At 42.1% G+C, this 18559-nt stretch overlaps 1 protein-coding gene across 3 annotated transcripts in view; it reads right to left on the bottom strand.

Moving 5' to 3' along the window:
- Pla2g12a (phospholipase A2 group XIIA) overlaps window positions 1-18527 on the bottom strand; it is a 22511-nt gene extending 3984 nt beyond the window's left edge. For 2 of the 3 annotated variants that reach the window (XM_017800803.2, XM_008843499.3), the window contains exons 1-3: window positions 18151-18527; window positions 3777-3853; window positions 1607-1772 (exon numbers count right to left, since the gene is read on the bottom strand). In XM_017800803.2, the coding sequence (XP_017656292.2) occupies window positions 1607-1772; window positions 3777-3853; window positions 18151-18388 (481 nt within the window). In that variant the 5' untranslated portion in view covers window positions 18389-18527. The remainder of the gene's footprint in view (window positions 1-1606; window positions 1773-3776; window positions 3854-18150) is intronic. The other variant, XM_029568675.1, reaches the window with a different exon arrangement.
- Between the last annotated feature and the right edge of the window lie 32 nt (window positions 18528-18559).

Genomic DNA, 18559 nt, shown 5'->3' with positions numbered 1-18559 from the left:
AAAATTATAGATATATTTTATATATATATATATATAATATATATATAATTTTTTTACTTGTGTGTGTATGACTGTTTAGCCTGCATATATTACATGCCCATGAAAGCTAGAAGAGGGCATCAGATTCCCTGGAACTGAAGTTACAGATGGTTGTTATCCACCATGTGGGTGCTGGGAACTGAACCACGGTCCTCTGTAAGTACAGCCAGTGCTCTTAACCACTGAGCCATCTCTCCAGCCCCTTGGGTGCTTCCTCACGGGCCTTCCATGAAGGCCATGCGGGCTGACTGGAGACCTCACATTGAAGTGACGTACCCTACTAACATGCACAATACTTGGATTTTGGTGGATACTGCGGCTAGGTGTGCCTTGGTTTGTGGCCCTCCAGGGACATCAGGGAACAGGCAGCAGTGAAGAACATGGAGAAAGGACAGTACAGGTAAAAAAGACTGAATTTGTCCTAAGGCAGACAATTACTTCCTCTGAAATTACACTGCCTACGTTTCTCCCCTGTGGGACAGTATGGGGCTGGGAGCAGATGTACTGCTGAGACACGCCCTGCATACCACCTTGGAGACTTTTGCCTAAGGATATAAACTATTAAAGCAGTCTAGTATGGTTGGGGACCCTGTAAAGGGTCAGTAGTTCACCACGCTGGACTCTGAGATGAAGACGTATTTAAGTGTCCCCAGAAAAGCCATGCAGCACTCAGCCTCCTGAGGGCTGGGATTATAAGCACATGAACCATCATGTCTAGCAGCTGTACTACTCTTAAATTCACTGGTACTGTGGTCGGAACATCAGTGCTCCTGTAAGAATAACCTGTTGAAATCCTAATCTTCAAGGAAATGGAATTAAAGCAGTAAGGACTTTGAATGGGATAATTCACATTTAAAAAGATATTCTTGAGGTGGATGTGGTGATGTACACCTTTAATCCCAGCACTGGAGAGGCACAGGCAGGTGGTCTGTGTGATCAAGGCCAGCCTGGTCTACATATCAAGCTCCAGGCCAGCTAGGGTTATAGGAGACCCTGTCTCAAAAAAAAAAAAGATATTCCAGGGCTATGGATATAGCTCAGGGGTAGGCTTGCCTAGCATTATCCAAGGCCCTGAGTCTAATAATACGGCAAAAAAAGTCCCGAGAGCTGCCTACTCCCTTTCCCCACATGATGACACAAGAAAGCATGGTGTGCAAACCAGGAAGAAGGCCCTCACCACTCAATGGATCTCTTCATGCCGTGATCGTGTTCTCCTCAGCCTCTGTTGTCTACAAGCAACCTGAGTCTATTAGTTTGTGACAGCAGCCCAGATGGCCTGAGACAACTAGATTCAGGGCTTCAAGCTTTAGTCTCTGACTGATTCGAGATCTATTCCAGGGTACAAGGTGGACTTATTTTTCCCCTTTCCTAAGTTTTCTGAAGACACTTTGCTTCTATGACTATGTATAATTTTAGATTACTGAACCATCAGATAGCTCCTCGCTCTGGGCAACTGAAGAAGCTGTAGCATAACAGGTACTGAGCAGGAGTGAGTGCCGTTGGCACGCGTCTATACCGAACACACTAAAACATGGCATCTCATCCCAACTGACAGGATCATCCTTACCTTGCACGTTCTGAGCAAGTCCAAGTGTTTTCTGCACATCGCGGCAGATCTTGGAGAGGCAGTACTGGAACTCCTCGTCACAGTCGTTCTTGCTTTTGCCACAGGTCTCATAGCACCTGTCGTGTTGGTTGCAGCACTTTGTCAGGGAAGGGATGCCAATGTTAAGCTGTGGCGGCATTTGGATGAATTACTGACAGTGAGATGAAAGTTCCTCGGCATAAGGTAGTGCATTCAAGTGGGCATCATAGAAATCAATAACAACGAATGCTGTAGCCAATCTCCAAACCCATTTCTGCTTACAAGCGGTTCCCATGTTATAAATCTCCCCATGACTCTTACCAATACCCCATCCATACAACTGTCCTACCATGCCCCTCTGCTCTCTACTTTGCAATGTCAGAGTACTCACAGTTAGCTGTCAATAATCACAGTTCCTAACTGTCCAAAATACGAAACATGGCCCTATTTACTTATGGTGTGTGTGTGTGTGTGTGTGTGTGTGTGTGTGTGTGTGAGCACAGGTGTGCAGGGCAGCAGCCAAAGGAGGATGTTGGGTGTCTCCCTCTATTGCTAGGTCTCTCTGTGAACCTAAAGATCACTGTTTCAGCTAGGCTGGCTGACCAGCAAACTTCAAGAATCCACCTGTCTCTGTTCCCCAACAGGCACATGTGCCTATGCCCAGCTTTTATGTGGGTGTGGAAGATTCAAGCTCAGGTCCTCATGCTTGCACAGCAAGCACTCCTACCCACTGAGCTCCTCCCTAGGCCTCCAAACATAGATCTAAACATAAGCCAGGTGTGGTGATGCACACCTTTAATCCCAGCACTCAGGAGGCAGAGGCAGGTGGATCTCTGTGAGTTCAACTGGGTTACTGGGAGACACCCTGTTTCAAAAAAAAAAAAAAAAAAAAAAAAAAAAAAGCTAAGAGCATTAAAAGATTTCTCCAGGGCCTAGACAATTATGATTTTAGGAAATTTCAAAGTATTTTGTAGCCCTGCTTCCAAATAAATGTAGTCTATAAAATGTCACAGAAAACTTTTAAGTGCCTACAAATAGTAGGGTTTTTAACCAAAATATTTTATTTGTTATTTTTATTTTAAATGTCTGAGTGTATTGACTGCATTTATGTAAGTGCACCCATGTCATGCCATGCCTGTGGAGGTCAGAAGAGGGTGTGGGATCCTCTGGAACTGGAGTTACAGATGGTTGTTAGCTGCCATGTGGGGCTGGGAATCGAACCTCTGCAAGAGCAGCCGGTGCTCTTAACCACTGTGCCATCTCTCCAGCCCCTTGCTTTGTTTTTTTTTTGTTGTTGTTTTTTTTTAAATGAAACAGGGTTTCCCTGTAGCCCCAGCTGGCTTAGAACTTGCTATGTAGACCAGACTGACCTTAATTGTACAGAGATCTGCCTGCTTCTGCCTCCCGAGTGCCAAGATTAAAGGTATGCGCCACCACATTCAGCTCAAATAGTGGGGTTTCTTTCTTAACTTTAAGTATTGTTCCATTTTTGAGAGATACTGTTATTTTGAATCCATAACTTATCTTTAGGTTTTTTTGTTGTTCTTTTGTTTTTGTTTCTGTTTTTTGAGGAAGGGTCTATGTACCCCCCACCCCAGCCCTGAACTCGATATGGAGACCAAGCTGGCCTCTATCTCACGGAGATCTGCCTGCCTCTGCCTGCTGGGAACAAAAAGGTGTTGGCCACTACACCTGGCTAGCTGTTTTAGTGAACCCACAAAACTCCTATGCACAGGAATTATTCTCATAAATATCTTCTGTCCATAGCTACTGGTCAAGTCTAATTTTCTAAATAACAAGCACACTGCTCCCACTTAGCCTTGCTTTAATAAAGAAATCATGCCTATCTACACTTTTCCTCCTTAAGCAGTATTATATATGCATCTTAAACCTTTAAATTATGTTTGAGACATTACAAAATATTATTTATATGGTATTTACACAAGGTAAAAAATAAATCATTAATTTTAATCCCATTTAACATTACTTGCTAAGTGTGTGTTTTGCCAGAAAATACTATAATAAACACAAACATCATTACAATGAGCAAAATTATACGTGAACCCAAGGATGCACTAAGTCTTGCATTATTAAAAGTATTACTCAAACTAATGGTCATAAAACTTATCAAAGAATAAGAAACAGTATTTACATGGACACCAAACAATGGAGAGCCACATCCATTTGGTGGGGACGGTTTATATCCATAGCGTGGAAAAGGCTTCGATCCTATGCAAAATATAAATAATATCATATTTAATTTTAAAATATGAAGGAAAATGTTCATACTCGCAAAGGTACACAATGTGCTAGCCTAGCCTTGGGAATACTGGACACCAGCATTAATGAGTATTCTGATGAGTACTAGAATGCTAGTTTATGTAATTAATTATGTCTCTTGTGGTGAAGAGTGTGGAACACATCCAATGTGAACATACATACACAAACACACAGCACTTCATATAGTGCAATTACTATTCATAAGCCTAAGCTGTTCAGAACATATACAAGCTCATCCTATACCACTAGTGATTTCAAAGGTGCATATAAGATTGCATCACGTGTTTGAAAGATAACCCACCGTGCATTCCTGTGCATCTTAAGGTTTGAGATTTTTAGGGGCTATGAGTAATTGGTTGCATCTTCCTAACTTGTCAGCAAATGTTCCACCCCCGCAAAAATTCAATAACCATCAATTAACAGGTGTTTCAGCTAGGAAGACATAGTTATTCAGTAATAATCTAATTACTTTAATACCATTACAAAGCATTATCAGATCACACATTCTGCCCCCAAACCCTCCAGCCAATTGTTCATGAATACAGATCATGAAAAGAGTCATGGTGCACCAGGTAAACTGTATTAACTCCGGCTGTGCTGTGCTGTCTAGTAGCATGCAGCACAGAGGAAGATGACACAATCACAGCAATCTCAAACCATGAGAAACGCTTTAGAAACAGCTTACCTCATGTAATACAGAAATCACTTCAACACACCAGACAGACACAAACGATCTCTCTGGCTGTTTTCTATAGTCCTCCTACATCAACAAATAACCTATTCCACCGTGGAATGGTACCAGTTAGGGAGATGTTCTTTTTTCTGTTTCCTGATCAATTCTACTGATAAGCAATACTCAGTTCCATAAGACAAAATAAGCCAATTCCTTACATGATAATCCTTTCAAACAACTGGAGCTACCATTTTTCTGTGTGTGCATATGTGCATGCATGCGTGGTGTGTGGTGTGTGTGCATATATGCACTCAATGGAGACTAACCCCTGGTGTCGTTCATCACTCATCCCCACCTTGTTTTTGAGGCAGAGTCTCTCACTGGCCTGAAGTTACCAAGTAGGTGAGGCTGCCTGGCTAGCAAGCCCTAGGGATTGGCCTGTCTGCACCTCCCCATTGCTGGGATTATAGCCGTGATTAGTTTTTTTTTTTTTTTTTTTTCTTTTTGAGATAAACTGCTGGGATTAAAGGTGTGCGCCACCACGCCCAGCATGTCCCCTTTCTTCTATGGGCTCTAGGTCTTCACGATCATAAGACAGGCACATTCTTGATGGAGCTATCCCCAGCTCCTTACCATCTGTCTTCATTCCAAAAATGAAACATACTCAGTTATTTCAGCCATAAAACATGATATCATTTTCAAATGCCACCCCATAGTTGAATACTTAAGAGACACAAAGTACTCCAACTTTCTTTCAACTAAGAATGTTGGGGGACTTAATGATAAGGTTACCCCCAGAAGTCAAGTAAGGAGGGAAAAGAACAACTCTTTAGTAGCAAGCCACGAAAACAAGTAACTGACTCTAATAATGGTAAAAAATGGTTTCCTAGTTTCATGCTCAACTGAGGTAACCAAGAAGCTGCAACAGAATATAGCTCACGAGAGCCAGTGCTACGGCCTGCTTTATCCATTCTGAAGGAGAAACAAGGACAAAAGGCAATCGTCAAGATGAGTGGAGAAGGAGGGGCAAGAACTGGCTCTGGTCTCCCAGCACTAAGAAGGGTTGGTTCTGCCCACCCAGGCTGTCACGGCCACTTCGACTCCTCCCTCTTGCCTTTCATCCTTAATTCCCAAGAAAATTGTTTATCATCTGGTTTCCCCCTTGCCAGAGCCTGGGGAAGAATATCTGTCCGCCACTTGGGTGTCCACTGGGGTTAAGATGTCCTCCCTGACTCTCATCCCAAACTCACTCCAACCTGTTCTCAGTCAGTGGTGACTCTTATCTTTCCAGATGCTCAGAGCAAAAATCGCAGCCATTCTTGACTATTTTATTAGAGCTTACATTCTGTTCAACAACCTGTCCTGTTGACTGTGTCTTTAAAATATTAAGAATCTAACTACTTCCCAAAACATCCACTGCTACCATTCTGCTCTAAGAAACCATGGATTACAGCCATAAACTCCTAACAAGCCTCATTTTTTTTTCTCTCAGTCCACATCACTTCCAGCCATAGTTAATTTCAACAATGACACTGAGTGATTCGCTAAATTATATATTATACCAAGTGTTCTACAGTACAAAACCCCTCAGTCACATCATTTTCAATAAAACCAAAAGTCTGTAAGTCCTTTAAGACCCCCTATAATCTGAGCTTGCCATGACTTCTCTGAACCAATGCTCCCTCCCATGCATTATAGACATTGCAAGTCTGCTCCTGCCTATGGGTCTTTGGACTGCTGTCCCATGTGGATGTTCTTCCTCATCTTGTATCACACAGCAGTGCCTTCATTGTTATAATCTTATTATTAGTGCCCCTGACAATTCGTGTATGTTGACACTAATTACCAGGGTGACAGACAGTATTAGGAGGCAGGATCCCTGGAATGTGATTAGTGTCCGAGGGCAGACTTGCTGGCACTGTCCTCAGATGAGACAGGGCATCACATGGCCAGAGCTAGAAGCCAGCCAAACAGGCTTTTATTGCACATTTAGTCTTAAGATAACTCATTAATTACAAAAATGGACTGATCAATTCATGAGGACAGAGCCCTCCATGTCTCTCAAAGATCTCACCTCTTAATAGCGCATCTTTTAACAGAAATTACATTTTAACACAAGTTTGGGGGAGGAGGAGCCATACTCAAACTATAGCAGGGAAAGAGGCTCAATTAGCAATTCTGGGAAGCCCATTTAAATATTGCTGTAAGTGTCGTTAACTGCTGCTGAACATTAAAAAAAATAGCATTTATATTGGTGCCAGCTTTTACAAAGCAATCATAAACTCAATAATGGAAGGAACATATTAGAGTCAAGCAATAACACAATGATGTACTGTAGCCATCATTCCCCAGATTTTATAAGCAGATACAACAGAAAACTGAAAAAAGGAAATGGGAGGGAGAACTAAAGACACACCAGTGAAAGTCACTGACACAGCTATGTGGAGAAATACCAACTTCCTTTTGACATGGCAGGCACTTCTTAATGTTTTACCATCTATCTCCCTCCACAGCATGGGCTGACAGGACAAACAGAAGCAGAAGCCTAACCTGCTTCCTAGGCGGTTGAGATTTTAACATTCACCTCCAGGTGGCTCTGAGGCTATTCCCCTCATCCACTCACTTTCCTACTTTCCTCAAATCTCCCAACATCTTCATTCTCATGAATTCTTGAAGCGGGTGACCTTTATTCCTTCTTCACTGAGAAAAAAGGCAATCAGAACTTGAATACCCACCCACCCACTGGACAACTGTGCCTACCTCCTGCCTTCAGTCTATTCACGGGAGCTGTCGGCACCTGGCCTGTTCTTTACGTACTGGAATCCACACTTCTCACTTACTGAATGTGACTCTGGTACCCCACCTTTCCCTCAGCAGGGTTCCCACTCTCCACCCCATCACTCTCAAGAGCACACAGGTACGCTAATTTTTCATTATGCTCCAAAGCTCTTCTTTCCGTAGCCTTCCTCCTTTCAGTTAATGGCAATTCCATCTTTGCAGATGATCTCACCAAAAACTCTGGTATCATTTTTTGCCTTGCTCATAATCTACTTCCAAGCCAATAGCAAATCCTTTAAAATATACCCCAAGTCCAACCATCTCTCATCACTTCATTGCTATCAACTTGCCTTTTGTCTGGACTCCTGCACACAGCACCATCTCCATCCTGGCTTCCTTACCTCCTGGCTCTTAATTCTTAGTACAGCACTTGCATGATAGTGTGTGTGTGTGTGTGTGTGTGTGTGTGTGTGTGTGTGTATAATGTCACCAAATGAATGAACAACTTATCCAAAATTCTAAACATTTTAGGAGCCAATTTTTCTCTAAATTTTCATCAGAAATGTAAAAGAATTTTTTTCCTTAAATCTCCTCTGATGTTAGGGAGAAAAAAAATGTAAGGGCTGTGGGAGATGGCTCAGTGGCTAAGAGTGCTTGTTTTGCAATGATGAGTAAGGCCTGATTTTGAGTCCCCAGCACCCAGGTAAATAGACATGGGTGTATGTCCATGTAACCTTCTTGTTGGGGTCAGAGACAGGCAAGTCCCGGGAGCTCACTGGCTCCCAGCCTAGCCAAATCAGTGAGCTTCACTTTCAGTGAGACAGTCTGTCTGAAGGAAATAAGGCAGAGAGATAAAGATACTCAACATCTTCCTTTGCCTTCACAGCCAAAAATTTAAGAAAAAATGGCAAATGGCAAATTTGTTCCCACAAGTAATTTTACCTAACTGTCACTAAGGCCATTTCCATCTAGAGAGGATGACCAAAAGGAAACAAGTTTCCATAACATTAATCTCAAGATTCAGCAAGAACTGCTGAATCTAACAAGTTTGTGCTTTTTCACCCTCTGCCTCCTAAAAGGAGAGGGCACAGAAAACCCCTGGTGGGTCGTAAACCGTCATTCCGGCAGATGGGCCTTATCAGAGAATCATTTGCCCGTTTAGAAACTATGGCTCCAGAACACATCACCCCAACAATAGTGATTCCTGTGCCGCACACAGGTCTTCCTGCCCTGGGCCTAGACCCTGTACAAGCAGCAACCCACATATCTATCTCCACATAGAACATAAACCCTCCTGCCACTTGTACTGGTGTGGTTGCTGTGCTGATGCCTGCTGGTCAGCTTCTACTCTTCGTTGACTAATAAACATCAATCTAGATTTCTGAGGCCTGTGCCGCCTTTCCGCTCCTATCTCTAACATGTTGGTCCCCAGCCAAAACCCAGGAGGATCTTCTAAACAAGATGCTGTCTCTAATACTGCTTCTCTCCTTTACATCTCTCCCATGGATTTCGATCACCAGCTCCCACCCCCACCCCATCCAGACCTCTTTCAGCTAAGCGGTGGCATCCAACACCCTTGGTCAGACAGTAAGTCCAGACCCACTCGGAGGTGCCCTGAACACTTCCTTCCTGAACCCCAGGGGCCCTGGTTTCCGGTTTGTTCAGATTTGGGGATCTTTGCACCCAAACCTTCCACAGCTCTTGGCCAGCTTCCTCTGGCTCCAGGGGATGCCTTCTTGCCACGATCTGGCCCTCTCCCTACTTTTGGGGCACACCATCTCCCCAACTGAAGGAACACCTACATGTTGATCCACTTATGTGGGCAAACTTGGCCTAAATACCAACTTGATAACAGAAATATTTGGCCTGAATTCAAAACTTTTGATCCGGCCATTTTGCGGAACTTCGATAACATACCCCAAAGAGATGGCAAACGGTCCAAGGTCCCCTACTTTTTCTACCTTTGCTCCCAGGCTTCTGATCTTCCCTCTCTAGATACCAAGTACTTCTATAAGATCTGGCTTGCTGCTCTGCAACCCTGCCCCAACACCCTGCCACCAGCTCAACCTGCCCTGTGGAGTGCCCATCCCCTTCTCTAAATACTTCACCTTCTGCCTCAGTAATTTTTTTCTTTTTCTTTTTCTCTGGACACTTCTTACATAACTAATCTAAGGAATGGAGAAATGTTTTAAGAAAACCAAACTCTAGCTGGTTATAGGTTTCATTAATATGTTAATTCAACTTAAGTTCCCCTCAATGGGAAATATTTACTAGTTGTAAATTGGGTTTTGTGCACTTAACTAGAAGTTCTAGGCAATAAAATTTAAAAACAATAAAAATGTAAAATCATTTAAAAAGGCAAAAAAAATTGACAAAATTCATACTTTACAATAAGTGTTCTTCAAAAACATTCCTTTTAAAGGAACATTAAAATTTAAAAATTAACTTTAGGGGGTGGAGAAATGGCTCAGCAATTAAGAACACTGGTTGTTCTTGCACAAGACCTGGGTTCGAATCCCAGCACCCACATGGCAGCTAACAACTGTCCATTACTCCAGTTCCAGGGGATCCGACAGCTTCTTCTGTCCTCTGTGGGCATTGCACGACATGGGTGCACTTACCTACACACAGGCAATGCACATATACACATTAAATAAATAAACAAATAAATTAAATTTAAAAATTAACTTTAAAAAGGGGAGAGATTCCATGCAATATTAAAAAATTCTCATTTGTTAAAGGTCACTTTCCTTTAGGAAGCCATACTCACACTTGGATCTAGTTCATATTGTTTTCCTTCTCTTTCTTTTCCTTGAGCAGTGTTTTTGCTTTTAACTCTCATGCTTAAGCCCACATTAAAATGTATTTATTATACTTTCAGCAACTGAAGCCATGAATCTTGGTTTGGGTTGAGTGGGGTTCCTTAAACTTAAGAGAACGTCAGAGGCACCTCAGGATGACCATGTGGTACCTATGTCTCAGTGACTGAAGTTTCTGGGTGCTCCCGCCATGATCCTTAAAGCACTGTTGATGAGGTTCCCGCCTGTCTCTGTACAATCTACTCTGCTAAGCATGGCTTGCGTGTCACTTCTGGTTCCTTTGCTTCTGTTTTTCTGGCCAGAGACCCACTTAAAAATCCCCTAGACTAGCCAGGTGTGGTAGTGCACACTTTTAATCCTAGCACTCAGGAAGCAGAGGCAGGCGGATCTCTGTAAATTCAAGGCCAGCCTGGTCTACATAGTGAGTTCCAGGCCAGCTGGGGCTACAGAGACCCTGTCTCAAAAAAAAAAAAAAAAAAAAAATCTAGACTCAGTCATACTCTGGTACCTGGTCAGATGCAGCAGCACATGGCTTCTCCTGGGGTACATACATCACAAGAGCTGATCCTCCAGATGACCCAAGCCAGTCTCTTGCCTCCAAGAGAGCAGCCTAAGACAAAATGAAATAACTGCAATATGTTCAGAATAACTGCTTTTATACTTGTTTATTCTGACTTATGTAATGCTAACAGCTTAGACAAAGGGAACTCTGCTGGTCTTGTATGTAAAAGCATCTCCTCCTCAGTTATTTAGCCCCTGGAAAAGATAAAGAAATATTACCCTAAGTCTACATGGCAAACTTCACCTTTTCTTCTTTTGGGCCACTAAGCCTTTCCCACATCTTAAAGAAATAGAAATAGGGGCTGTAGGGATGGCTCAGGGGTTAAGAGCACTGGCTGATCTTGCTGAGGACCCAGGTTTGATTCCCAGCACCCATGTGGTGGGTAACAACCATCCGTAACTCCAGTTCCAGGGGATCTGACACCCTCTTCTGACCTCCACAGGCCCTACACAACATGGGTACACTTAACACACATGCCGGCATAACACTCACACACATAAAAAAATTAAAATAAAAATTTAAAAATACCTTTATGCACTGCCAGTGGTGGTCACTGAGGAAGACAGTGTGACAGTTTCCCAGAAGCTTAAACAGAATGATCATACGACCCAGCAGTCTCATTTCTGAGTATATGAGGCCACTTCAGTTGTTTTTGTATTCTTTTTTATTGTGTGCTAAAATTATTGGTTTTATTTTTATTTTTGGCACGCCCAATTAAAATGTAGATTTTTTTATTATTTACATCTGTAAATGTAATATGCAGATTTATAAATGTATTTTGATAATGCCTGATAAATACATATTGTTTTATAAACTTGGGTACTTGGACATCTTAAAATCCATTAAACAATAACTTTGGATCTATTAAGTGTTTCATAAAATCTTTACATGCTAATTGTTTATATAAAACAGCATTCATTAAAATCATAAGATAAATATTTCAGTACGTGATAAAATGTAACATTATAGAGGCTGGACAGATGGCTCAACAGTTAAGAACACTGGCTGCTCTTGTAGAGGACCCAAGTTCAATTCCCAGTACCTACATGGCAGCTAACAACCATTCATAACTGCAGTTCCAGGGGATCAGATGCCCTCTTCTGACTTCTAAGGGCACTGCATGACACAGATACACTTACATACATGAAGGCAATACACCATACACATAAATAAAAATAAGGGGCTGGAGAGATGGCTCAGTGGTTAAGAGCACTGGTTGCTCTTGCAGAGGACCTGGGGTTCAATTCCCAGCACCCACATGGAGGCCAACAACTGTCCATAACTCCAGTTCCAGGAAATCTGACGCCTTCTTCTCACCTCCAGGGGCCCTGCATGACACAGGTGCAGTTACATACATGCGGTCAATACACTCATATACACTAAATAAAAATAGTAAATAGTATGCTAAACTCTTTATTCCAAGAATTAAGAAAGATCACTTATCTCTGGTGTGTGTGTGTGTGTGTGTGTGTGTGTGTGTGTGTATGTACAATAAACAGTTTAAGGATTTTAAGGCCACTATTGCCTCTTTAAAACCAACAAATATGTTTATTAATGTCCTTATCTTTGCCAAGTCTACGTAAAAACAGCTTTAAATATTTTTAAAAAGAAAGTTGGTCATTTAAAAAAACCTGCTTCAAAGCTGGGCATGGTAGCACATACCTTTAGTCTCAGCACTCAGGAGGCAGAAGCAGGTGGATCTCTGATAGGTCAAGGCCAGGCTGGTGTACATAGCAAGTCAGCTGGGGCTACACAGAGACCCTGTCTCAAAAAGACAAAAAAAGAAACCAAAACCAAACTAACAAAACAAACCCCTGCTTCAAGGCTTACTAAAGCATCTTAAAATTTATAGATATTCTGTGTGTGTGTGTGTGTGTGTGTATGTTATAAGTATTCATCTCTGTACCTTGAATTTTAAGAAAAAAAACAGTTTAGCTAAATATTTGTTAAATGAATAACATACTACAAAGGCAAACAGATGGCAAAGAAACAAACAAAAATAATAATAATAAAGTAAAACAAAGGCAAACAGATGGCAAAGAAACAAACAAAAAATAATAATAATAAAGTAAAAAGTGCAAACTGTTTTCTGCATGCTTCAAAGTTTCTTTTTAACAAAAATAATTTCAAACTGTCTGTTATAATAAAACAAGATTACAAGACTATTAATATATTTTTACCATATTTATTACTGTTAAATATTCAAGATGCCATATATGTTTTCTATATTTCAAATATAGCCTCTTGGATTTTCATTTTAAATTATCTTATTAAATATTTCCTAAATTTTATTTAAAAGAAAAACAATCAAGGTAAAATTATATTTTTAACAAAAAAGAAAAAGACTGTACCCAGGTATCTCTAGCCAGCTCCTGCACTACAGGTTAAAGGAGATGAACTCTGAGATTCACACGTGCCACTTCATCTGAAAACTCAGCACTGTGGACTTCAGAGATACTGGATAGTACTCATCTTTGACTAACTGACAATCCAGTACCATCAAGTAATTGAACACTTCATCTGAAAACTCAGCCCTGTGGACTTCAGAGATACTGGATAGTACTCATCTTTGACTAACTGACAATCCAGTACCATCAAGTAATTGAACACTTCTGTCAGTTTTTGTTCCTTAAATTCTTTTATAATTATTTTTAATGGTTTCTGATATTTAATATTTCACTTGATATATTCCTAAATAATAAAATAATACTAATTTTGGTTTAAATTGTTATAAATAATTATGTTATTTCCTTTCACTGCTCATGTTTTTTTTGTTATAAATATTTGCTTACTCAGAACCCCTACCTTATTCCAGAACTAGTTTTCATGTTTAAAATTTAAGTGTTGGGGCTGGAGACATTGCTCGGCGGTTAAGAGCACTGACTGCTCTTGTAGAGGACCTGAACTAAATTCCCAGCATCCACATGGTGGCTAACAACCATCCATAACTCCAGCTCCAGGGGAATCTGACGTCCTCTTCCGACCTCTGTGACACTGCACGTCACAGGTGCACTCATACATGCAGGCATACACTCATACACAAAAATAAAAACAATAAATAATATTTAAGAAAGATTCAAGTGTTTTCACACACATACAATATCTAGAGAGACACAGATATATATTTTTCATTATTCAGAATAATTTAAATTTTAAGTCATTTTCAAATTTGCCTACATATCTATATGTATATACACACACGTATATATTTCAATTAAATCCAACCCAATTACACTAAAAGACCCTATAAAATGCTCCATTTAACAAAGTTAACCATTATTTTTTCTCTAGAAATATCCAAAGATTTGATTTAACTCTTCTTATCCAAATTATATAAAAGATATCAATCTTTAAATAACAACATTTCATATTTTACACTTAAGTAGTGATGTTCCTTGATTAAATAAATATCTAAGGTGTCCCATACCGTCCAATTATCCAGGGTTTAAAAGTAATTATTATTAAACAATATTTATATCTCACTAATAAAAGGAAATGGACAATACTACAATCATTCCTTCTAGAGTCCCATTTATAATTCTAATTATTAAAATAATAAGAAATATTTGGTAATGCCTACAAGGCCTAAAAAATTCAGATTTTTTTTGTTTTTTTGTCTTTTTGAGACAGGGTCTCCCTGTAGCTCAGCTGGCCTGGAACTCCCTATGTAGACCAGGCTGGCCTTGAACTCACAGAGATCCGCCTGCCTCTGCCTCCCAAGTGCTGGGAATAAAGGTGTGCACCACCACACCCTGTGCTGTGCAATGCCAGAGGAGGTCAGAAGAGGGCATCGGATCCCCTGGAACTGTTGTGGCAAATGGAATTTATTTATTTATTTATTTATTATTTATTTATTTTATTATTTTTTCTTTTGATCTTTTTGAGACAGGGTATCCTCTGGCCTCAGACAAATGGAAATTTCCTGACAATGAAGTTGTAAGAACCTTGACTGGTGGAAAACACCCAAATGAGAGAGGAAGAAGAAGGAAAAGGGTGAGGAAGATGAGGAGGGATCTCCCGCCCCCTTCAGTCTCACCTATCTACCCACCACAGAAGTCTCTGTTTGCCAAACTACATCATTCTTGTAAGCACTAGCTTATGTGCAACCCCCTGCTTGCATATGAGTTGACTATAAATTTCCCTATGAACTTGAGCTGGGGGCTGGTGCCATTATGGTGCCATTCAGGTGTCAGCCGCTGGCATAAATAAATTCCTCTCCTTCACCTGACTTGGCTACTGGTCTCGACTACAAGAAATTTCCAAAACAGAACTGGAGTTACCAGTGGTTGTTAGCTGCCATGTGGGTCCTGGGAACCAAATCCAGGTCCTCTGTAAGAAGAGCCAGTGTCCTTAACCCCTGATCCATCTCTCCAGCAATTTTACTGCAATTTAAAATCATCTCTTAATCCCTGTGCTCCTCAAGCTTTGGGAGCTGTCTGTCTGTTTCTTTTTGTTTTCTTTTTTCAGTCTTTTTGAGACAGAATCTCCCTGTAGCCCCAGCTAGCCTGGAACTCCACTGAAACCAGGATGTCCTTGAATTCACAGAGATCCACCTGCCTCTGCCTGGACCTCACTATGTACTTTAGCCTGGCCTAATGGTAATCCTTCTCCCTGACCATCTCAAGTGCTGTGATTAAAGGCTTGTGACATCATACCTGACCTGTTTGGTTTTGACTTGGTTGCTTGCATGCTGAAACAACGGAAAACCGAATCAGCTTGAGGAAGACTTCTCAAGAAATTGACAGTAATTTTCAGTGTCAGCATGATGAATGACTCAAACCACGCAGCCACTGAAAAGACAGTGCTTTCCAACATACAATAGGATTTTTACTGAGGCACAGCACTCTTAAAATCTCAAAAAAGAATTTTTTTTTCTCATTTGTATGGAGACCTTGCCCTAAAGTTCAAATGGTATCTTCTTTTTTCCTTTGAGACAGGGTCTCTATGTAGCCCCAGCTGACCCAGAACTCACTCTGCAGACCAGTCTGGCCTGATCTCACAAAATATCACTTGCCTCTGCCTCACCTGTCCTGGGATTAAGGATGTGCCTGGGCTCTAAATGGCAAATTTTATAAGGCTTGTAGAAGATGAAAAAAGTTAAGTAAAAGTTAAAGCAACCTTTTAATAGGAATAGTATTTTTCAAGATATTTTAAATGTATACAACTCTAGAACTCTGGACTCACAGCTGTTTATAAACACAACTTCCACATCTTCCCTATCTCTGTAAATAACAGCTGCATCTTTCCATGGCTTCAGGCTCAAACCCTCCAGTCAATCTTGACTGGCCTTTCCAGTCCTATGCACTCTGTTCCCTGGAATGCCCTTTTCTCAGTATCACAAGGCACTCACACCACTTCCCAATTCTTCTAGGACACTCTAGCTACTATTGTTTGGTGTACAAGCTTTCCTGTACCACCCTATGTAAAAGAGCAAACTGACCCCTGTGCCATGGCCTGCTTTCTTTTCTTATTATGTTAAGACACCTTCTTGTTCTCAAAGCATTGGCACACAGCAGACCTGGAGACAGTGGGTACCCACCTGACTCATTTGATTTGCTTGTTTACTCACTGACTGCTTCTCTCCACTAGAACAGAAAGTCCAGAGAAAGGGATTTTGTCTGCCACTGCTCAATCGCCAATCAAAATACCAATTGCCCACACTCTGTCAATACTCTAATATTTGCATAATGAATGGGAATTAAGTTAGAACTTTTGCCTATGGGAAGGTTATCATTTAATCTTTAAGACACTCACAAACTTCCCCTGATGAGCTTTACAAGAACAAAACCATCCTTCCTGATGCACACTAGCATAAATTTTAGAAGCAATGGAAGACGTAGAGAGGCAATGGACAAGATATGACCGGTTCTTCCTTTATAGTAGCATAAAGGTAGAAACTGCCTGGAGACTCACAAGCAGCAAGTGATATCATAGCTTTACATGATAGCTTTACATTCACCTACACATGCAATCCAGTTTTCCCACTAAATCATGGCTTTCCCTATTATTTTCAGCAGATACAGGCTAATCTAGAGCAAGATACTGGCTTATCTCATTGGAAGAATGGTTTCCCAAGTGCTATCTTAATATTCTGAATTGCCAAAGAGAAGCCACTCCCACCAAAAACTAATTTCTATAAAACAAATGCTTAGGAAAACAACTGTTGCCTGCAGTAGTGACTTTATTACTACCCACAATGCCATAAAGCAAGTTCTCAGATTGAAACAGCAAGCTTAAAAGGACATGAAAGGAATGAATTAAAAACTATGACTAGTGACCAGCAATAAGGAAGAGGAACCATTGACATTTAAGGAAAGAAAAGAACACACCCAGGCGGGCAAGGTGGCGCATGCCTCTAATCCCAGCACTTGGGAGGCAGAAACAGGCAGGACTCCGTGAGTTCAAGGCCAGCCTGGTCTACATAGGGAGTTACAGGCCAGCTGGGGCTCCAGGGAGACCCTGTCTCAAAAAACAAAAAAGAAAACTACACATCTGGCATGGTGACTCTTGCCTGTAATCCCTGCACCTGGAAGGCAGAGGCAGAAGAGTAAGGAATTCAAGGCCAGCAACAGTTACATGGCAAGTTTGATGCCAGCCTGGACTACACGAGACCTGGTCTCAAAAATCGAACAAGAGGGCTAAAGGAGAGACAGCTCGCGGGTTAAGTGCACTGGCTGCTCTTGCAGAAGACCTGGGTTCACAGCCGAGCACCCACAGGGTGCCTAACAACTGAACATAACTCTGGTTCCAGGGGATCCAGAGCCCTCTTCTGGCCTCCATGGGCATTGCACGACATGGGTGCACATACACACGTGCAGGCATAACATTTATACACATAAAATAAAACATTTTTTTGAAAAATTAAACAAAAGAAAACTGCCAGTCTTGATGGACTATTTTCTAGAAGTGATTAGAACTCTTCTAATCCAGTACACCTCTCTCAACAACAGAGTACACTAGAAGTATTTTCAAAAGCCATAATTTATTAATTTTCCTTTGCAAGGGAAATAATTTAGTATCAATTGGTGACTTAAAACTTCTCGTTTAGCTGTACATGGTCAGCTCATTCCTTCACCAGTGCACGCGCACACACACACCACACACACGATTTAAAATCAGCCTGTTCCACCCAATTTCCAGGATTCATCTGTCAGTGAGTTCTTAGGCAACTTTATGCAATTGCCAGAAGGAAAAAACCACATTAAGAGCAGAGCGCGCACGCTGGCGACCTCTCACAGTCTAAGAGTGCTGCCACTTTGCACCCAACTTGCGCCCAGTTTGCACCCAGCCTGCTCAGTCCCAGCGGCGAGATCCTAGCCCTGGCGCGTTCTTTCCGCGCAGAGGACACGTCAAAGTCCTCCGGCACCTGTCGCCGGCTCCGTGCACCCCGCCCGCTCGCTCCTCGCTCGCTCACCGTCGCTGCACTTGAACTGGCAGAGCCCGTCCTCGCCACCCAGCAGGTCCAGCGCGGCGTTCAAATAGGTGTCGATCCTGTGGATGCCGTTGCGGATGGTCTTCAGCGTGGCCCTCCAGTCGGGGGTCTGGTCCTGCTCCTGGCAGAGCGCGGAGGCGGCCAGCAGGAGCCACAGGGCGAGCGCCGGCCCCATCTGCACCGCCGGGGGCGCGCCGCTCACCTGGGCCCGGGGCCGCATACACAGCGCGCCTGCGCAGAAGCGGGCGGCGCCGGGAGCGCGCCGGGAAACCACGTGGGCGAGAAAGCCGCGCGCTCCCGGCGCCTTCCGCCCTGGCAGAGGAGACCCGCTGAATGGAGGGAAGTTACGGATGCGCCCGAGGCCTGCTCATCGCTGCGGTTTTGGACCGGC

The sequence above is a fragment of the Nannospalax galili genome, unplaced genomic scaffold (genome assembly GCF_000622305.1).
Source record: "Nannospalax galili isolate Female #2095 unplaced genomic scaffold, S.galili_v1.0 scaffold571, whole genome shotgun sequence".
NCBI classification, from domain to species: Eukaryota; Metazoa; Chordata; class Mammalia; order Rodentia; family Spalacidae; genus Nannospalax; species Nannospalax galili.
This window is presented reverse-complemented; position numbering and strand designations above follow the sequence as displayed.